At 46.0% G+C, this 20,987-nt stretch overlaps 2 protein-coding genes across 2 annotated transcripts; one reads left to right on the plus strand and one right to left on the minus strand.

The window, feature by feature from the left end:
* Nucleotides 1-3,465: 3,465 nt before the first annotated feature.
* Nucleotides 3,466-4,772, plus strand: IL17A (interleukin 17A). Its single transcript, XM_050315898.1, has 2 exons — nucleotides 3,466-3,764; nucleotides 4,535-4,772. The coding sequence occupies exons 1-2, from the start codon at nucleotides 3,466-3,468 to the stop codon at nucleotides 4,770-4,772; spliced, it is 537 nt and encodes a 178-aa protein (XP_050171855.1).
* Nucleotides 4,773-12,111: 7,339 nt separating this feature from the next.
* LOC126640230 (interleukin-17F-like) lies at nucleotides 12,112-14,730 on the minus strand. The gene is made up of 3 exons (XM_050315847.1): nucleotides 14,704-14,730; nucleotides 13,667-13,911; nucleotides 12,112-12,349 (listed from the first exon to the last, which is right to left on the minus strand). Exons 1-3 carry the CDS (start codon nucleotides 14,728-14,730, stop codon nucleotides 12,112-12,114), a joined length of 510 nt encoding a protein of 169 aa, XP_050171804.1.
* Nucleotides 14,731-20,987: the final 6,257 nt, after the last annotated feature.

Below are 20,987 nucleotides of genomic sequence, written 5' to 3' on the forward strand. Positions count from 1 at the left end.
CTTAGACATTTGGGTTCTGAAGCATCAGCACCTTTTAAACGAGCAGATGTAGGTCATGGGGATCCCAGAAACCACAAACTAAATTCTACCCTTACTTACAACCTCCTCTGGATGGCACAAGGTGAGTAAAATTTGCACTTGCAAATAAGCATTAAGCAATTGTAAAAAACCCACACCTTATTTGCATCATTTTCATCTGAAAATCACCAAAATTAAAGCTGAGGGAAGGTCCCATCAGCAGACCTAGGTTGTTACACCAAGTGTTTCTTTACAATGCACATCCAAGTTACTTGCAATCCACTGTCAGAGCAGTGATTTCCTGAGAAAAGAATGACAGAGGAGAACAGGCTCAACATTATAGAATCATAGAATCATAGAGTGGTTTGTGTTGGAATGGACCTTAAAGTTCCCAACTCATTCCAGGCCTCTATCACAAGACAACTTCCACTATGTCAGGTTGCTCCAAGTTCTGTCCTTGGACACTTCCAGGGATGGGGCAGCCACAGCTTCTCTGAGCAACCTGTGCCAGGGCCTCACCACCCTCACAGAATAGATTTTTTTTCCTAATATCCAATCTAAACCTACTCTCTTTCAGACTGAAGCCATTCCCCTTGTCCTGTCACTCCAGGCCCTTGTAAATAGTCTCTCTCCATTTTTCTGTTATTCTCCCTTCAGGTACTAGCAGGTTCACCCCTCCTTTCTGAAATATAAATCTCCTTTGTCAACAATATCACTGAAATCCAGCTTAGGAGCATCATCAACACCCTTGTCTGTATCTTATCACCCACCTACTCTCCAGGAATTTCATTGAAGATGGTATTATTATATCTCATCGTTCACTACAATCAGTATCATTACCTGGGAAACTGCAGCCTGGGAGATTGGAGACTCCCTCTCTTGAGGCATCAAGTTTCTAGTTCCTGGACTGATACAAATCACAGACTCATTAAGTTTGGGAAAGCCCTCTAGGATCATTGAGTCCAACTATTAACTGACCGTCAAGCCCCTCCACTAAACCATGTCCCCAAGTGCCACATCCACAAATAATTGCTTTATCCAAATTTTTCACATCCCTGCTGTGCTGCTGGCTGACAAAACCGTAGAGCTCTGAGCTCCCAGCAAAGGATACTGAAAGACTCCACAAAAGCACCCTGTCCCAGAGCATCCTATAAATCCCAGTGACCTAAATACTGACTGGAGAGCTATTGATTTAAGTCCCTGAAAGCAGATGAGGGGAGTGAATGCAAACATCCCTTCATGCAGGCAAGGTCTCTTTCAGGGTCAAGCCTGCAGCTTTTAATGAGCCTTTGGGGCTCAGCAAGACATCTGCCTAAGAAAAACAAAACTACACAAAACAAAACCGAAGGCAGTTGCTATCAGCCAGAGCAACAGCAACGACCCAAAGTAACAAGACAGCACAGACTTGAAGCAGTTCAGCCTCTCCTGGTCTGCAATCCTTACAATATCTTAGTGAAAAGCTAGGAAAATAACCCTGAGTGAGAGAAAGGGATCCTGATGTCACCACGTCAAATGGAGCTGGTCCACCTGAAAATGTGAATGTAAATGACAGAATCACAGAATTGCTTGAGTTGGAAGGATCTTAAAGATTCTTTGTCTCATTCCATCTCCTGCCATGGACAGAGACACCTTCCACTAGACCAGATTGCTCCAAGCCCCCTTCAGCCTGGCCTTGGACACTTCCAGGGATGGGGCAACCACAGCTTCTGTGGGCAACCTGTACCAGGGCCTCACCACCCTCAGAGCCAAGAATTTCTTCCTAATATCTAATCTAAAACTCTCCTAAATATTGCACGTTAAAATACTGACCTGGCAGGGTACCCCACAACTGCAATATATGTTTTGGAAAGGATGGAGAGACAGCAGGGTGGGACAGAGAGCTACCTGGGATCACTGATCACTGTCACCCAGCACACAGGGCTGGGATATAGGGAGTCATAATACCTTGGGCCTGCACTATCTGAGGTATTTAAGCTCCCAGTATTTTTGAACACAGCATTCCATCACCTATATACCATGGAGGAGGTGCACCTGCAGCTCCCTCCAGTTTTTCTGCCTACTAGAGGATTCTGCATCTCCCAGCCTTTGCAAGGTTTCTCTTGAACCCTTCAGTCCTCTTCCTAAATTAGGAACTGAAGGTTTAACTGCATCCATCACACTTCTCAGACCACTTTCCTTTGGGTCAAAGCCTTGTCTCATAGCACAGGAGAAGTAAAACAAAAGTAAAATTAAAAGGTGGGAAGCTCAAAACAAAGTTCACTTTTTTTTTTTTTCCTCTGGATAGAGAATGACCGAATTTTGTAACTCATCATCACAAAGCATTCTGATCAAAACTGAGATATCACACCTGAAGTGTAACCATGAATATAAATAGCCCAATTCAGAGTAAGAGATCTGAGAAAAAGATAGGAGCTCCAGAAGGAGTATAGCTCTTCAGACATCAGAACAAATTGCAGCCCATGGTAAGAATTCGAGAGAATTGAATGGTGGTCTGCTCTCCAACATCTGCCCAATTTGGGATGAAAACACATCAGACTAACCTAGGAGCAAACAGATCCAACCCGTGCCAGTGACATTTGTTTTTGGTACCTACAGCATCCCAATTTAAAATTGAGCACTTTACACCTGCGAATTTGCAGTGAGTATCAATTTTTTTGGTCATTTCGTAATGTCTTCGTTTAGTTTTGTTGCCACTTGAGGGACAGGGCTGAAGGAGTGACATCATCTACAGATCTTAGAAAGGGTGAGCCCATATCCTGTCTTCCACCTGTGCTAATGGAATCTATATACACACACTTTTTCGTATAAGTTATGGGTCAGAAACCACAGTTAAGGTTGGGAAAAAAACACCTACTCCAAGTTATCTAGGACAGCCCAGAAACCCTTATAAAAGGTCCAGTAGCAAATGTGCCCAGACACCTTCAGCTCAGCAGAGCCCAGGACAAACATCAGACACAGCAAGAGGAGAAAGGAAGATGCATCCAACCCCTTGTGCTTCTCTGGTAAGAATTTGCTTGCTGGGGTTTTTTTGCCCACAATTTGACAGAGACATGTTTAAATTTGAATAGATGGAATAGCGATCTGCACCCACCTTTAAAATGCTTGTTTAAACCATTAATAATTGAAAATAACTAAAATTTTAGTTGGGGTAGCAACTGTACGAGTATATTGTGACGTGGGATACTACAGCACTGTGAGTCAAGAAATACATTGAAACCTCAACCTTACAGTGTCTTTTTCTTGTTGTATCCTTTCTGAAATCTCCTGTCTTGTATTATTTCCTATAATTTTTTTTAATCACCAAATTATAACTGGGTGTGCATCATACCGGTCAGCACTGTAAGAATCAGTTAAAGAAAGCAAAAGTGGATGTGTCATAGGACATATTTTTCCATAATTACTCCAACCTGCAGTATAGGCTTTGATTACCAGTTAGGCTGACTGTGGATGAATTTCACAGCTGTACCTGCCTTGTGTCCTAAATGCATCTCTTTTCTTCAGCTCAGAGCACTGCTCCTCATGCTGCTGGCCCTGCTCTCAGCCAGCACTTCGCCCTTCGAGAAGGCAATCAAGCCTGGAGTCAAGCCACAGAGCCTCTTCAAGCAAGCTTATCCTGGATGTCCGACCCAAAAAGACTCAAAATTTCCCCAAACTGTGAGAGTCAACATAAGCATCAGCAACACAAACCAGGACACCAAAGCAAGTCTCAATGTGAGCAGCCGCTCTCTGTCTCCGTGGGATTACAGGTATGATCCCTATCCCTAAGGCCTGCAACTACATTGGATGTCCTGGTCATGAGGAACGGCAAGGCCATGCCCACATCTTTATTTTAAGTGCTTAACTGTTGAGAAGTTTTGGAAATATGAGGGTACCCACAGTCCACATGATCCTCTCTGAAAGAAAGCCAGTACAGAAAACAGCACAGAGCAAAAAACTGGCCTAGGCAACATACAGAAGTCAAAGCAAATTACTTCTATAATTTAATTAATTTATTTTTATATTGGGGCAAGATTTATCTTCAAAAGCATTCTTTACCTAAGACATCATAAAAAAATATCTCAGAGGGTTAATACTGCACCAAATTCAATGGTGGTTTAATAACATCAGCATTAATGTTTCATGTTTTGAGGGGGGAGCTGAAGGGTTTAGTTCTGTCAGTCAGAATGAGGTGCTGAGAAGCTTAAATCACTTCTGACCCATCTTTCAAAGTTAGTGCTTGCTTAAAGCAAAAGCAAAAGCAGTTGCACGCAGCCTGGCCTGCTTGACTTACACTTAAAAACCTGAATATTTAGAATCATAGGATCATTAAGGTTAGAAAAGACCTCTAAGATCATCAAGTCCTTCACTTACTTACGCTCTGTTTCTTAGAAACCTATAATAGTAGGGGGGGTCTCCTGTCCCTCTGTGGGCAATATATCCCAGGAGGAACAGGTTCAGGAGCCCATAGTTACTCAGATCATCCTGCCTTTGGAGCAGCGTTTCCATTTCCAACACTTCCTTTCCTGTCCCCTCCCAGGATCGATGAGGACCACAACCGCTTCCCCCGGGTGGTCGCGGACGCCGAGTGCCGCTACCTGAGGTGCTTGAATTCCGACGGGGAGCTGGACCACGGCCTCAACTCGGTCCCCATCACGCAGGAGATCCTCGTCCTCCGGAGGGAGCAGAAAGGTTGCCAGCAATCCTTCAGGCTGGAGAAGAAACTCATCACTGTGGGCTGTACCTGTGTCACCCCCCTGACGAAACCCCAGGCTTGAAGGGAGCTGGCTGTCAAGAGAGCCATGGGAAACCTGCTGGCATTGAGATGGTGGGCCTGATTCAGTCTCCACAAAACTGAATCAAGCTACAATGGTTAGCTAGAATATATCAGAATACATTAAAATCGTTAAGAGCATCACTTAAAAAAACAAACAGAAAAAAAAAAAAACAAAAAAACACCAAACAAACAAACAAAAAAACCAACCTATTATGTTTTCTTCAAAATTGTTAAACTTTATGAATTCAGAATCCAGGCTCCTCCATGTGCTGGGCAGAAAAATAGTGGGATATCTTTACCCATCTGTAGTTTACACTTTGAAATGACTATTTATGTAAATCTATTTATGCTGGTGGGAAAAATAGCAATAATATACTATCCAAATGTATTATTTTAAAGTATTAAGATAATGTTAATTTATCTTTGTGTAATAAAAAAGCAGTGGAAAGCTTTTTGGTATTCTGCTTTCTTTCTAAAGAAGTCTTTTTGTTAAGGGAAAGCATCACTCAATTATGACCATAAAATAGATTTACATGATACTAAAACCTAAAATTCTCTTAATAACATCTTACTCTGCTGCAATAGAATGTAAAGCCCAAAAAAAAAAAAAAAGTCAGGAAAAACACCGTTTTACCAACAGAGAAACTTAAATACCCAGAGGAAAATGATTTATCAAGTGACACCTAAGAGATTCACATTAAGGACAGACAAGTGAAAAAAACTTACTCCTGGGTAGCTACCCAGTTATCCACCTAATTATCCAACTAGAAAAGGATTTGTAAAAATGGGTTCAACAGAAATGTTTCTTTAGGAGGAAAGAAACTCCCTCCCTTAAAACATCAAGTGTGTTTCCACTGGTGAGTTTTAGCTTTGCTCCAACATCACCTGGGAATCTCAGTCCAAACCATTTCAACTCATTTTCTGTGGAGCAGAGTTTCACTACCCGGGCACAGGAGGGAAAGCGCACGAGTGAGTCGGGCGGGTGACTGAAGCAATTAACCACGCCTTGCTAAATTGCAATCGTGATTTTCTCCACGCTCGTCTCCTTCCAACGTGTTTGCTGCCAGCAGTCAGTGCTTCAAGTGTGGGGCACCCTGACACAGCACTTCTGCTGTGGTTGTGGTGGGGATGCGTGGGTGGGCGTCTGGCGTGACAGGTGGGTTTATTTAAAGCACAGCAGGGTTAGAAGTGCTCAGCTGAAGATGTTCCACGTTTCAGAGGGCAGGTTGCCATGTGGAGATGCGGATGTTTTGTTTTTCTGCCGTCTCAGGGAGGTGTGACCCTGCTCAAGCGCTGGCAAAATGCCACTGGCAAGTGCAACAGCGAATACAGAACTTGCAGAGATGCAGAGCTCAGGGCTGCACGTCCCTAATGAGAGGTAAGGTCCTCTCAGGTGACAGCATCTTCCTCAGATCCATCTAACTGGAGATGGGATCATCCCAGTTTTGCTACTGGGGGTTACTCCCCTTGGTGTTCCAGTGAGCCTAAACCCTCCTTAATCTACTCCAGGCACCATCAGGTTGGTCATCCTATAACTTAAACCCATGGCACAGCCACAGGTTCCACACTATCCCTTGACCCATTATATAAACACTGGTCCAAGGAAACATTCATTAACTCCGCATGATCACGGTGTCTGCAATCACAGCAATGAACTTCTGTCCACACCTTTACTTACCTTTTAACAATCTTTCCCACACACAGGAATCTAGGAGTGTGTGTGAGTCTAACTTAGCTTGTTTCTGACCTTACCTCCAGCTGTTCTACCTTAAGGTCTCCTTCAGGGCCTGAAGTTCACCCCAGTTAACAGTCCCATGAATATCAAGCATGGGAACAAACTCCAAAAAAAACCCCAAACCGAAAAAACATTGAGGGACACTCATCCTTTGAGGTTTTCAAGGATTTATGTAAATATCAGTCCAGGAAGATTGAAGGCAAGCTGACTGCCTTGTCCATCAGATAATCTCTCCATGTCCTACCACTCCTAAGAGTTTTGGCGAATTGTGTGCAATTAGCCCAAGTAACTTTTAAAAGTTAAAATCAGAGAAAATCCAACCTTTCTTTACCTGGGAGTGATGTGCCATGGGCTGGAGTTGGCACACAAGTAATGGAGACTGGTTAAAAATACTGAGAAAGCTACTGGGTGGAAAAAGGTAGAACCAGCTCAGAAAAAGGTGACGCAGCTGGAGCATCAAAACACCAACATCTTTCTGCTGACGGGCTGCAAAGATCATCATCATGGAATAGCTTGGGTAGGAAGGAACCCCAAAGATCATCTGGTTCCAACCCCCTTGCCATGGGCAGAGACACCTTCCACTAGACCAGGTTGTTCCAAGCCCTGTCCAACCTGGCCTGATTAAAGATATTCCAATCCCCCTGTCAGAATCATCATTCTCCCTTGGACCATTTACAAACCCACTAAATCCGTGCCTGAGGACACAACCCTTTCTTATTCACTTGGCTTTGTGCTAAGTTCATGATGACCTCTGCAAGCTGCTTGGGTGTTGCACATGCTCCTGCAGAAGTGTTTAATTGGTGATCAATTGGGCTGATTCACTGGGCCTGAGAACTGCTTTCTTTCCTACTGCAAGTTCTCCCATAACTCCTGGCACAACGAGCCAAGAGATTTTCCCTCACATTGCAGAGTTCAGCTGGAAGGGTGTAGAATAATCCCAAACCAATGCACCCTGCCACGGGTCACCTGATCAGTGCCCTTATTTTTCTGGGCAAACATTCATGATTACAGTCGATAGTGATCACAAGAGGAGACTGAAGAGACTAGGGTTCCTCTCTCACCCTTGCACAGCTCTTAGCAGTTTGAGGTTTAACAGGTAAAGCTTGTTCCTTCTTGTTTTCAAGAGTTGCAGTGCAAATTTCTGCTAATTTGATGCCCTTAAACGATATTATCATTGGAGGGACGGGGCGGGGCGGGGGTGGAAATTGCTGCAAAAGCCTCTTCAACATAAAAGTTTCCATTGCTCCCCATCTCAGTTTCGTGTCAGTTTGCAAAATCTGAGCAGCAGTGTCTTGGCAAACAGATTGCTTGGCAACCTGTGAGCAAAACCCAGCAGAAAGGGCAGTTTGAGACTGGATTTGTGCAGCAAGTGATCAGATAACCAGGCTCACTGTTGCCACTTATCAAAGCAATCTGGATAGAAACCAGATGCTTGTAAAAGGTGCTACAGATTCAGCCATAAGGAGACCAAGAAACACAGGTTTAAGAAGACTGAAATAAAAAGCCAGACAAAAAAATTCTGGGGGTAAGTTAGAGAGAAGATAAACCATCTCTATCTGTTTACCAGATCAGGGAACTTTGATCATGATACAAACACATGATGCTTACTAAGAATGCAGATAAAACAGAAACATGATGGTTTGTACAGGTTTTACTCACTCACAGAAAGCTGTGCCCAGGAAAGAGTATTTTGTCAGTCCATGATCCCCAAAGAGCATCAAGCATATTTTTGATATTTTGTTGAAGTTACAAGAAAAGGTGGAAAAGCTGAGCCATTTTTCTGAAGGAATAATAAATAAATAAATAGTTACATAGAAAGCAGGAAGGGATTTCTCTGAGGACCTGAGGATTTGAACCTGCTACCACTATCAAGCCCTGGAAGTAGGGAGAATAATTTGAAAATATGGAATATGTTTTCGGTCATAGAATATCTTGAGTTGGAAGGGACCCACAAGGATCACTGAATTCCAACTCCTGGAACTTCTCTATGTGAGCACCAAAAGGCAGAAGGTATAGTTTGTTTCTGGTGCTGAATCTGACTGGCACCTTCTCAGCTCCTGAAAACCAGCACCAGCACAGTCCTACCCCCACCAACAGCTCTGACTCTGCCAAGTAGTACCAGACAATCACAGACATTTTAGGCAAGTTTGGGGTTTCTTTGTACTATCATGTAACAGTGGTATAGAAAATGCAGGCCCAGCCCACTCAGTAGATTCTTCTAAAGCACAAGGTTAAAAATAATATCAAAGAAGTAAGAGGAAGAAGGGGATGGAGACAAAAGGACATTGTGGAATTACAGAATGGTTTGGATAGGAAGGGACCTTAAAGATCACTTTTTACAACCTCCTGCCATGAGCAGGGACACCTTCCACTATCCAAGGGTTGCTCCAAGCACAGTCCAAACTGGCCTTGAACACTTCCAGGGATGGGGCAGCCACAGCTTCTCTGGGCAACCTGGGCCAGGGCCTCATCACCCTCACAGGGAAGATCAAGGAAAGTCTCACGTTTTACCCCCTGATGGTGACATGGGAGAAGGTTTCTGGTCTGGTGTCTTGGGCGATCTCCAGAACTTGCAGCTGATACAGAAATTCACCCCATCATCTACACCCATCATGTTGGCACCAACCCACAGATCTCCATAGGACTGACCAGAAAATTGCTCATACCCTAAAGTTTCTCCTGTAAGTTCTAACTCTGAACAAACTATGTCAACTGCTGAGTTTTCCAGCCATTAGTCTCTTTTTCTGGTTTACCAAACACAGACACAAATAATTTTGGGGTTGTTTCAAAAAAAGCAATATTTTCTGTGTAACAGGCTGCTCTGGTCCAGAGTCCCTTTGAATACCCCTGTGGTCAGGGGTCCAAAGAAGCCTGACTCACACTTTCAGGTCAATACGTCCACAGGTCACAGCACAAGTCAGGGAGGAGGCATCTACCTGAGCAGAGATCACTGCTGTGCCCTCCATGCTAATACAGGGGCCTCTGCACCAACATCCCATGGGAGTTGCTACCCCAGGATCCCTAACTGAGCTGCCAGAACAGGCACAGCAAGGGGAACAGCGAGCAAGAGTCATGGAAAGGAGGTTAGTGAGATGCAAGCAGAAGAGGAAAGGGATAGGAAAGGCCACGAGGCTCAGATACCAACCTGTGACTGGAGGTTGCTTAGCCCAGCAGGTTACAAGAAAACGCTGTGGCACTGCTGTTACACCTACAGATGTGTCTTCTCCTCCTGGTAAAACAACTGAGTCCCTGAAGGCTTCCCTAAGCCACACTGAGAGCCACAGATGCCCAACTGGACACCCAGCTGGGCTGGATCTGTAGCTGAAGTGTTAAGAAACAAGCAGAGCTTTTAGCAAAGGCTGGTCCCCAGCTCTGAACTGTGCTTGCTCTCAGTGATGTTATGACTGTGCTGTTTACAAGAAGCACAAATTCATTTGCCGTGTTCTCAGATTCACAGAATCACAGAATGGTTTGAGTTGGAAGGCACCTCAAAGATCATTCTAGTTCCAATCCCCAAATTAATAGATTGATGGAAATGAAAGCTGGTACCTTAAATATAACCAGCCTCGTGTTTACAACCAGCTGCACTCTAAGAATGATGCCGTTAGAAGGAAACAGCCCCCGTTGCTCATTTTGTTTAGAAATAATCCCCACACCTCCCTGAGAGGTAGGTTTGCAGTTGGTAGCTCTGGCTGCAAAACCTCATGACCTGTGGGAGAGACTGCCTTAATTATCTACCTGTGTATTTCCTTGATTAGCTACTTCATCATTCATCCAGGTAGGACAACTCTTAGGTAAGGTGGTGGATGTTTAGGAGCATCAGCACAGAAGAGTACGCCTGTTCAGCTGCCCTGAAACCCATGTCAAAGCAATTATGACTGAGAAGAGAGAGAGAGAGTAGTTTTCTCCCTGAAAAACAAGTGAGGACAACCCCAGGAGGTGGACTTATCGAGAGGAAAAGAAATAGGTCAGGAGTAAGAAGCGGGTTACGGTTTCCTGGTCAGTGGTTACTGTAAGAGCAGAGCTGGTGATACGTGAGAGCGAGCAGAAAACGCCTCCAGAGGTTTGCTCTGCACCACATGAAGAGCTTGGTGGTCATAACGAAACAGCTGCTGCCACAAATGAGTACAAATGCCTGTAACTGAATGAGATGGTTACCCATGGGCTGTTGAACCAGCTCCCAGTGACCCACAGGGCAGAGAATACACCCGACTCCACAGAAAAGCACCAAAGGATTTATCACAGAACCACATAATCACAGAATTTTTTGGATTAGAAGAAACCTTAAAGATCATCTAGTTCCAACCCCCCTTGCCATGGGCAGGGGTACCTTGCACTAGACCAGGTTGCTCCAAGCCATGTCCAACCTGGCCTCAAGTTATTTAGACCCAACAACTTGCCCGACTTACTCTGGGGAGGAAGCCCAGAGTCTACCTGCAGCAGGTGGATCTAATTTTAAGTGGTTTCTGTGCAGTCAAAATGAAATACGAGAACGTGTTCACACAGGTTTGCCCTGATTTAAAAGCAGGGGGGAAAGGAAATAGAAGCTCAAAGCCTCCACCAACAGAAATCAAAGTCAGAGGTCTGAGAGTCTGGCTCAGCTCTGGGTGAAAGATGAAGTAACATCTGGAGAACCCAGATCCGTCATCATCTCCCCCATCTTTTCATCTATTTAGGCTGCAAATTCTCTTCTGCTCCCTCTTACTCACATCACTGTACTGGAAAATGCCTGATTTTCGCTGAAGTCTCTTAGTGCTACTGCAGCACAAACCCATTCTCTGTGTCTGCTTCCATTTTGAGCTACAACAAAACAACATTTTTTAAAATAAAATATGATTTTTTATTCAGCAGATAAGTTATTGAATAAATACAGATTAAAATTATCCTTTTTTTTTTTCTTTTTGTGCTCTGAGCATACACAAAGCCATAAATACCATCATAAATAGAAGACATAAATATAGATATAAATATTCATTGGTTCTTTACCATTTTAACACTCATTGCAGTGGACTCAGTTCTGTCCCAAAATGCCCTGCAATAAATCAGCCCACACCAAATAAAACCAAACAAATGCAGAATATGATAACAGTTCAGGCCTGTTGGCACAAATGTTTGATTAACACAGATAATATCTTAGAGACCAGGGGTGGCCAGAGAAGGGAAAGGGGTAGGGGATGAGTAAGGGAAGGAGAAGGTCCAGGAGGAGGAATTTTTTATGGCAGTGCTTGGGGGTAGGTATTCATTAAGGCAACTTTTGAAACTATAACTCATTTGATTCACCAAACTGATATAAACCACAATGAAAAATAAATTCAAAAAGAAGCACTGCTTTACCCTCTCACCACTTGGGGTCACAAACAAAGCTTTTTCTCCACTCCTTCTCCCTCCCCTCCATCACCAGCTACCAGTGATTCCCATTCTAAAATCCATCAGGCAACAACAGCTGAATCATGAGGTAATTTCGGGAGGCGATTTGCTCAGGTTTGGAAGGGCGATGTCGTGTTGAATTCCTGGGATTCGCAGTGGGCGACTGTGGGATTTCACCAGAGGGGTGTCTGTAGGATATACTGGTTCTTCCCAGTGCCGTTTGCCCTAATAATTCCTCCTAGGAGTGGTGGCGGATGACTGGAGTGACGCAGGTGCAGCCCACGGTGATGAGTTTCTTCTCCAGGCGGTAGGTGGGCCGGCAGCCCTGCTGCTCCCGCCGCAGGACGAGGATCTCCTGCTTGATGGGGACGGAGTTGAGGCTGTGGTCCTCCTGCCCCAGGGGGCTCACACACCCAGAGAGGCGGCACTGGGCTTCAGCAATCACCTGGGGGAAGCGGTTGGGGTCCTCGTCGAGCCTGGGGATGGGCACAGGAAAGGGATTTATGTCTTTGCACAGCACGGGTTGGCAGGATCTTCTTGTTTATCTCCATGGAAGCACCCTACTGTTCACCTGTGCATCCCCACCGTGACACCTGGCCAAATAATTTCCCTATCCTCAACGTTTCTTAGAATTATTTCCTAGGAAATGGAATCAATTTTGGGAGGGTAATAGTGCTGTATCATTCTTTGGGAGTTGATGAGTGGAGAGGAGCTGAGTTAAATACAGAACTCACTGCAATCTCACAATTCATTTTTTTAATTGTTTTAAAAATGGTTGTAATTTGAGAATTCAGAAATTTCTTTCAGTTTGGAACATTTAGAATTACAATGGACTGACATCATTCTTTTCCCAGGGGAATAATTCATTTCATCATCATTTCAACTCTATACAGTGCTACAGCCTGGGGACAGAGTGGCTGGAAAGCTGGAAAAGGACCTGGGGGTGCTAATTGTCCATGACTGAACATGAGCCAGGTGTGCCCAGGTGGCCAAGAAGGCCAATGGCACCTGGGCTGTCCCAGCACTGGTGTGTCACAGCCCCAGGGCAGTGCCTGTCCCTGTGCTGGCACTGCTGAGGCACCTCCAGGGCTGGGGACAGTTCTGGGCCCCTCAGACAAGAGAGACACTGAGGGGCTGGAGCGTGTGCAGGGAAGGGAACAGAGCTGGGGAAGGGGCTGGAGCACCAGGAGTGGCTGAGGGAGCTGGGGGGCTCTGTCTGGAGGAAAGGAGGCTCAGGGGGAACCTTCTCTCTCTCTCCAACTCTCTGACAGGAAGGTGGACCCAAGTAGAGATCAGGCTCTGCTCCCAAGGAACAAGTGACAAGAGGAAAAGGCCTCAAGTGGTGCCAAGAGAGGTTTAGTTTGGATACTAGGAAAAAATTTTTTCCACAAAAAGGTTGACCACCCCTGGCACAGCTGCCCAGAGCAGTCATGGAATCACCATCCCTGAAGGGGTTTAAAAGCTGGGTAGATGCGACACTTGGGGACATGGTTCAGTGGTGGCCCTGGCAGTGCTGGGGCAATGGTTGGACTGGATGAACTTAGAGGTATTTTCCAACCTAAATGATTCTATGATTGACACAGGCAGACAAGAGGATTAAAAACCCTTCCAAAACACTGCAAACAGTTTCTCTTGGAGAAATCTCACCCAGCATCAAAAATCAGCATGTGTCAAGAAGTGTTTGTAATATTTACAGGACTCTGGGTATATGCTGAGAAGCAGCCATCGCTCACCCCAAAAAAAACCCTCTCTGTACACAAATATCACAATTAAGATAACAAGTAAACCGTTACCTGTAATCCCAAGGAGCGAGAGATCGGTTCCTGATATCGTGGACCATCCTAAAGGCATGATGTGACTTGATGATACGAATGTTGACTTCCACTGATGTGGGGAATTTGAGATCCCTTTGGTTCAGGCAGTCTTCACTCAGCCTCACAGAGGCATCAGCCTTGCTGGGTTGAGCGTGAACCACCTTCTTATGGGGTGAGCTCCTTACAGTGAGTGCAAGAACCAGCACCAAAACCAGTGATCTGAACTGGAAGAGAAGAAAGTTATCTTAGTTCTGTCCAGTCAAGAAAGGGAAAGCACAAAGAGTCAAGTCTTTACTAGACTGGACCATCCTCATATTTGGTTGAGACAGGCCAGCACGAGCAAACAGCACAACACTGCAAATAAAACTGATCAGTGCAGATGCTAAACTCTGATTTAAATTCTGATTTTTAATTCTGATTCATAGTCAGCTTTGCACCAAAAAGAGCATCCCTTCTTGTGCCTTAGAAATCCAGCAAGCCATTTCTCAGGACAGTAAAGACTAGCAACCCTCATCTGCTGGAAATAACACCTTTTCCAAGGAAATCTGAGATTCTCGGGCCATCTCCAGTAGACAGAGTTTTAGTGACTCATAGAGTCATAGAATGAGTTGGAAGGGACCCACAAAGATCATCAAATCTAACTCCCAAAAAGAAGGTAAAATAAATGAAGAGGTTTTAGGGAAATCACAGGAGCTGACAGTGCTGCAAATGCTACCCAGGCTGAAATTTAAATTCATAGATGTTCACAGTGAAATTTCAGCAGTTTTGGTAACATGTTGTCTGAGAAAAGGGCTGTCTCCCGCAAGTGCTGATAACTAGAAGATAAATAAATAATAAATAGTCCACCACAACCTTGTCACTCAAGCATCAAACACAGCTGCATCAGAGAGAATCAGCATCCCATTCAGCTCCTACCAGGACCAAAAGGGTTTCTTGTCGAAATGACAGGACCTGCACTCTGCTTTCTCTCTTGCAGAAAATATTTCTTAAGCTTTACATTAGATGTAAGTACTTACCATGGCAGTGGAGCTGGAAAAAGCCATGGCCACCTCTCTGCTGCTTTGGGTGGATGCACAGGGTGACAAGGCACGAGAGTTCTCCTTCTCTGAGACCCCTTCCACCTGCTTGTGTCTCAAAGCCAGTTGTGATCTCCTTTTTATAGCAAAGTTCATCCACTACCACCCTTTCCATTGCAGCACAGCTGCCTTACCTGACCCGAGGTTGAGCTGATATTTCATTTCCTAGCCCACTTCCTCCCATCTACCTCCAAAAAGGGGAGGGCAGATACTATCACCAGAATCCCAAATTAGCCAATACCATTTATTCAGGCAGATAAAGAGATAAGGAAAGAAAAAGAGTGAAAAAAATTGTTCAGGTAGTTGTTTTTTTTTTTACCCCCTCCCACCCCCTCTTTCTAATAATAATATTGTTTCACCACAAACCCATGTGTGGATGCACCTCCACGTGCCTCACACAAACCAAACGGCAGAGATGAGCAAGCTGCAAAGCCAGGCACCCAGCAAGGCTTTCTAAATGAGGACAGGACACAGGAGTGCTGCTTTCCTGCCCCTCCTCTGTGCTTGTCAACTGCAAGGACCTTGGAGCAGCATTTCTCCTGGATGGACTCCTTGGACATTCATGATGGGGAATGGAGATGGGGAAGGGTCTGGAGCATCAGGAGTAGCTGAGGGAGCTGGAAAGGCTCAGCCTGGCGAAAAGGAGGCTCAGGAGGGACCTTGTCCCTCTCTGAAACTCCCTGACAGGAAGGTGGAGCCAGGCGGGGGTCAGGCTCTTCTCCCAGGCAATATGTGACAGGACAAAAGGATACAGTCTCAAGCTGTGCCAGGGGAGATTTAAGTTGTGCATGAGGAAGAATTTCTTCTCAGAAAGGGTAATTAGACATTGGAATGGGCTTCCCGGGGAAGTGGTGGAGTCCCCATCCCTGGAGGTGTTCAAGGAAAGACTGGATGTGGCACTCAGTGCTCTGGTGTGGTTGACAAGGTGGGAAATGGTCAAAGGTTGGACTCGATGATCTCAGAGGTCTTTTCCAACCTAAATGGTTCTGTGTGATCTGCCCCACAGCCATACTGTACTGCACTCTACTTAACTCTCCTCTGAGTGCCACAGGGGCTGGAAAAAAACATTTTTAAACAGTTTTTACTCATTTTAAAGTGTCTGAAAGGGTTGTACCACGCCCACCAGAGCAGTGGCTGTAGACAGTGATTTCACAGCAGTGGTGAGGGGTGAGGTGAGGGGGCAGCTGGGAGAGCAGGACTCCCTGTGGTAGCACTGGAGCAAACTCATGTGCAGTGAATATGTGTACATGTGTGTGCATATGTGTTTATATATATATATATATATATGGAATAACAGAATCAATTAGTTGGGAAAGACCTCTGAGATCATCAAGTCCAACCTATGCCCTATCATCACCCTGTCAACTAAATCGTGGCACAAAGTTCCTTGTCCAGTCTTTCCTTTAACACCTCCAGGGACAGTGACCCAACCACTGGATGTCTCCAGCAGCTGCCCTGGGTCCCCCAGTCCCCCACTGTACAGACACAGACACCCACCAGTGGCTGCTCCTTACCAGCAGCCAACTCCCAGATCCCACCATCTCCCCTGTAGCTAGTCTAGACCTCCCAGTATTCCCAGTGGCCAATTATGAGACCCTCTAGTCTCTGGTCTGGCATCCTGCCCAGGTTTGTGGCTGCTCCAATACCCAGAGCACATCCAGCTGGATGTCCTTAGCATTTCCACGCTGACATAAACCCTCACACACACACATGTTCCTTACTGATCCACCTTCATCCTTTCCTTTCCCCAGCTTTGCTCCTTCCTCTATACACCTCACAAGTCTTACACAATCCCAAATACTCTTCCCAGCACACCATAACGAGTCCCATAATCCCACAGCCAGGTGATAATGGGGAAAGCCTCCCCCATTAACTTCTCTGGGGGACTCAGATGTGTACTGGGGTTGACCATCCCCCTTGGACAGCCCTGGAAGAGCTGGCTCAGGGACTTCGTTGGTGCTGTGTTATTGGTGTTCCTCCACTCCTTAGTGTTCATGGAAAATTTAATCACTCTTAATCATGCAATCCCCATTTTATAATTAGGGGAGAGAGGCACGAAAGTAAAAGTGGAAACAGGACTCCGCATCCTGTGATCCAGAAAGGATCAGCCACAAACTGGAAGGGAAAGACCAGTGCATGTGTTGTTTCCCCACGAGCACCAGCAGGTCTCTTTGGGAGTAATAGCTATGTTTATGGCAGAAAAAAGGCCTATATAACCCCTTTAATCAGCTTTTCTGTGGAGAAGAGCCCTGAGAGAAATGTTTCCCCAGGCCACATAGCCAAGCTGGAAGCAGAGGACTGAAGTGTAGGACTCTTCACAGAAAGTCATTTTCAGTCCTCCAGGAAATCAACAAATTCATGACATTTTTGGTCCTACAGGAAATCAGAACCCTCTTACAAATTTTTGTAATTTTCCAGTGAGAAGGGACTAATCTGGTCTGAATAATACCAGCAGAAATCTCCATCGACTGATGCTTTACGTCGCTGCAGGATGTTGTCATAATTTTGTGGTCTGAATCAACTCTCAGCTCAGAGACCTGAGACTCGTCTCACATAAATTTTTCACATTTCAGGTTACTATGTTTACCTGAAGTAATACAAATCCTGTGACACATGTTCCTATTCTGACTGTTCTATGTATCCACCACCGCATCTACTGAGATGCGACGCTGAGCGTGGAAGACCAAGAGAGGGGAGAATTACCAGAAATCCACCTTTTTTAGCCCAGCAAGTGACCTCCTTTTTTTCCCCCTGAGTGCTGGCTGTGAAGGGAAAGGGCACTGCCATGAAAATGGGTTGGATTGTGCAGGAAGAGGGTTAAGAGGAAACCATTACGTGGGATGAAGCAATGACGTCATCACGTCAAGTACCAGGTTATGAGCCCCCACCACCACTTTCCACTCACATTTTGTGCCTTCAGCAGCCCGTAAATTCAGCAGGGGTTCCCTCTTTGACCCTAACTTTCCTATGATTGAACTTGTCTTTCACTGAAGTTCACTGAAACTTTGATTGAAAGGGGTCACCGCACTCGAATCATTAGAAGGGAGGAAAAATACTCATATTCATGGAATCACAGAATGGTCTGTGTTGGAAGGGACCTTAAAGATCGTCTAGTTTCACCCCTTTGCCATGGGCAGGGACACCTTCCACTATCCTAGGTTGCTCCAAGCCCTGTCCAACCTGGTCTTGAACACTTCCAGAAGTGGGGCAGCCACAGCTTCTCTGGGTAACCTGTGCCAGGGCCTCACCACCCCCACAGGAAAGAATTTCTTCCTTAAACATAGGAATATATAGTTATCTCAAAAAGCTGTTCACTCCCACACATCACAGCCTTGGAGCAGGGATGGGGACTTGGAAATAAACCAGAAAATTTTAATTTCACTTACAAGAATTCTTCTACTCTTGAGTTACTATAAGGAAACCTCACTGTTTGCACTGTTACACGCAGGTTCAGGTTTTCACAGCACTGCAGGCATAAGAAATTCCTTATTTCAGGTTGGGCTTGAACCACAGAATCACTGAATGGTTTAGGTTGGAAGGCACCTTAAAGCTTACCTCGTTCCAAGCCTCTGCCAGGGGCAGGGACACCTTCCACCACACCAGGTTGCTCAGAGGACCTTCTGTAGCAGGCAGCAGCAAAGGGCTGAGATTGCAGCCTCTGAAAGCTCTGGATGTCAGGATCAAATCAATATTTCAGGCTGAGGTGGCTGCAGCACAGGGCAGGGCTTGCACCTCCAGCAGTTTGTTCCTGCCTCTCTGGCCAACCCAGATTTCACCCTTCTGATGTGTGACACCACAAGATCACCTCCTGCTTTAGAGTTCTGACTGATCATGCCAAGAGGTGTGAACTGAAAACACCAAAATTTCAGGGGAAATGTGGCTGCCAGGTGTGCTGCAGGTACCACCAGTGGAAACCTCTGCATGGGAATGTTGCTCCAGCACAGCAGTGACCACAGCTCTGTGTTACAGCTGTGGGACCTCAGAGGGGACCAGTGGCACCTCTGGGCTCCCTCCACAGGCCGAGGACAGACCTCATTTTTGGCTGTCACCCCTGAGTCTTCCTCATGCTTTGGTCAGAGCTGCGGGATGAACGGGAGGCAGGGATTACATGATGCTGATGGTGCTGGTGTGGGGAATTCACTCCTAATCCCTGCAGTCTGAGTGTTCACCTGTCCTGCAGCAGGGAGATAAATAGGGGTGTTGATTTCTAGCATCAGTAACCCTGCAGAGAGGGGGTGGACTCAGGGTTTGAGAAATACAGTACTAAGGTACAAAGTGACAAAGGGCCATGAAAATGCTCTGAGGGCTGCAGCACCTCAGCTATGGAGAGGGGATGGGAGATCTAGGGTTGTTCAACCTGAGAAGAGAAGGTTCCAGAGAGACCTGAGAGCCCCATCTGGTGCTTAAAAGGGCTCCAAGAAAGCTGGAGAGAGACTTTCAACAAGGGCTTGGAGTGACAGGACAAGGAGGAAAGGCTTCACAGTGCCAGAGGGAAGGATTAGATTAGATATTAGGAAGGAATTCTTCCCTGTGAGGGTGGTGAGGCCCTGGCACAGGTTGCCCAGAGAAGCTGTGGCTGCCCCACCCCTGGAAGTGTTCAAGGACAGGTTGGACAGGGCTTGGATGGAAGCTGTGGAAGGTGTCCCTGCTCATTGGACAGGGACAGTTGGATTAGATGAGCTTTAAGGTCCTTTCCAACACAAATCATTCTAAGATTCTATAAAATAAGGTGCCAGGGAACTAGTGGGTGCTGGACCAAGCCCATGGCAGGACAGATGGGCTGGTTTTTGGGTGAGGTAAGAGGGGAGCAATGGGCAGGCTCTGTGTCAGGTCACTCAACTCAAAACAAGGGTCAGGGCCAGAACTGGGGCTCCTCTTCTCAATCCCACGCAGCAGAGATGAGACCAGGGAAATTATTAGGGACACAACTCGAAAGGAGGTGACAGGGAACATACATGACCAAACTCTTTGGTTGTTTTTGTTGGATTCCCTGAATTGTTACTTTTCTTACCTGCGATCTTCAATATCAAAAGGAGCAGGACATCACTCAAGAAAGGCTGCACACTTCCCATGAGATCTTCCCTGGCTCCCCCCTCCTGTCAGGGAGTTGCAGAGAGTGAGAAAGTCCCCCTGAGTCTCCTTTCTTCAGGCTGAGCCCTCCCAGCTCCCTCAGCTGCTCCTGGTGCTCCAGCCCCTTCCCCAGCTCTGTTCCCTTCCCTGAACACACTCCAACCCCTCAACGTCTTTCTTGTCGTGAAGGGCCCAAAACTGAAATACATTTTTATAATATATAATTTTTTTATAATACATATAAAAATACAGCAGCTGTCCATGTGGCTGAGCATCCAGGCACTGGATGATCTCTCTGGTGGTATCACAGATTCAGGCTGTAGGTCAGATCCAGCTGATCCCCACAGATCTTTCTGCCTGTGATAGTTGTTTGTTTTTCTCCTGTCACCAAAGGCCTCTCTCCCAATTTCCAAGGATAGACTGAGATGGCCATCAGCACTCGGGGTAGACAGCCACATCCTGCCACTCCAGGCTACTGGATAGTAAAATAAACCAGATTTATCTACCCTGGAGCTCCTCCTGGTGTCCTATCTTGGGAAATTCAGTATCAGCAGTTCCCCAGCTGTAAGGGCAGGAAAAACAAAAATCACAGAATTATGGAATGGTTTGGTTTGGAAAGGACCTTAAAGATCATCTCAGTCCAAACTCTGCCAAGAGCAGGGACACCTTCCACTATCCCAGGTTGCTCCAAGCCCCGTCCAACCTGACCTTGGACACTTCCAGGGATGGGGCAACCACACTGGGTAAACCTGTGCCAGGGCCTCACCACACTCACAAGCAAAGGATACTGTTCCCATCTAACCCACCCTCTGGCAGTGGGAAACCATTCCCCTTGTCCTGTCCCTCCAGGCCCTTGTCCCAAGTCCGTCTCCAGCTCTCCTGGAGCCCCTTTAGGTACTGGAAGGGGCTCTCAGGTCTCCCTGGAACCTTCTCTTCTCCAGGTGAACACTCCCAGCTCTCCCAGCCTGGCTCCATCAGAGACCATCTGTGTGTTTTACTCCCCTTCCCTAATCTTTGCAGTTCTATGAGACCAAACACTCTCTGCAAGTCTGAGGTCACCCTGGGGAAGCACAATACATCCAACCAGAGACCTTCAGGAAGCTGCAAACAGGCAAAATCCCCTCCAAACCCACTGTCATAGCTGTGTTGAATGA

Source organism: Myiozetetes cayanensis, unplaced genomic scaffold, assembly GCF_022539395.1.
Source record: "Myiozetetes cayanensis isolate MyiCay16 unplaced genomic scaffold, myiCay2020 scf2-11, whole genome shotgun sequence".
Classification (NCBI taxonomy): Eukaryota; Metazoa; Chordata; class Aves; order Passeriformes; family Tyrannidae; genus Myiozetetes; species Myiozetetes cayanensis.

What these genes read in the sequence shown, in the direction of transcription:
- IL17A (XM_050315898.1), top strand. Translation starts at nt 3,466, where the DNA reads ATGAATTTCACAGCTGTACCTGCCTTGTGTCCTAAATGCATCTCTTTT. An exon ending in CTGTCTCCGTGGGATTACAG is followed by an intron (nt 3,765 to 4,534) that starts GTATGATCCCTA and finishes GTCCCCTCCCAG; the next exon opens with GATCGATGAGGACCACAACC.
- LOC126640230 (XM_050315847.1), bottom strand. Translation starts at nt 14,730, where the DNA reads ATGGCTTTTTCCAGCTCCACTGCCATG. An exon ending in TTTCCAGCTCCACTGCCATG is followed by an intron (nt 13,912 to 14,703) that starts GTAAGTACTTAC and finishes CTTCTCTTCCAG; the next exon opens with TTCAGATCACTGGTTTTGGT. An exon ending in CTCGCTCCTTGGGATTACAG is followed by an intron (nt 12,350 to 13,666) that starts GTAACGGTTTAC and finishes GCCCATCCCCAG; the next exon opens with GCTCGACGAGGACCCCAACC.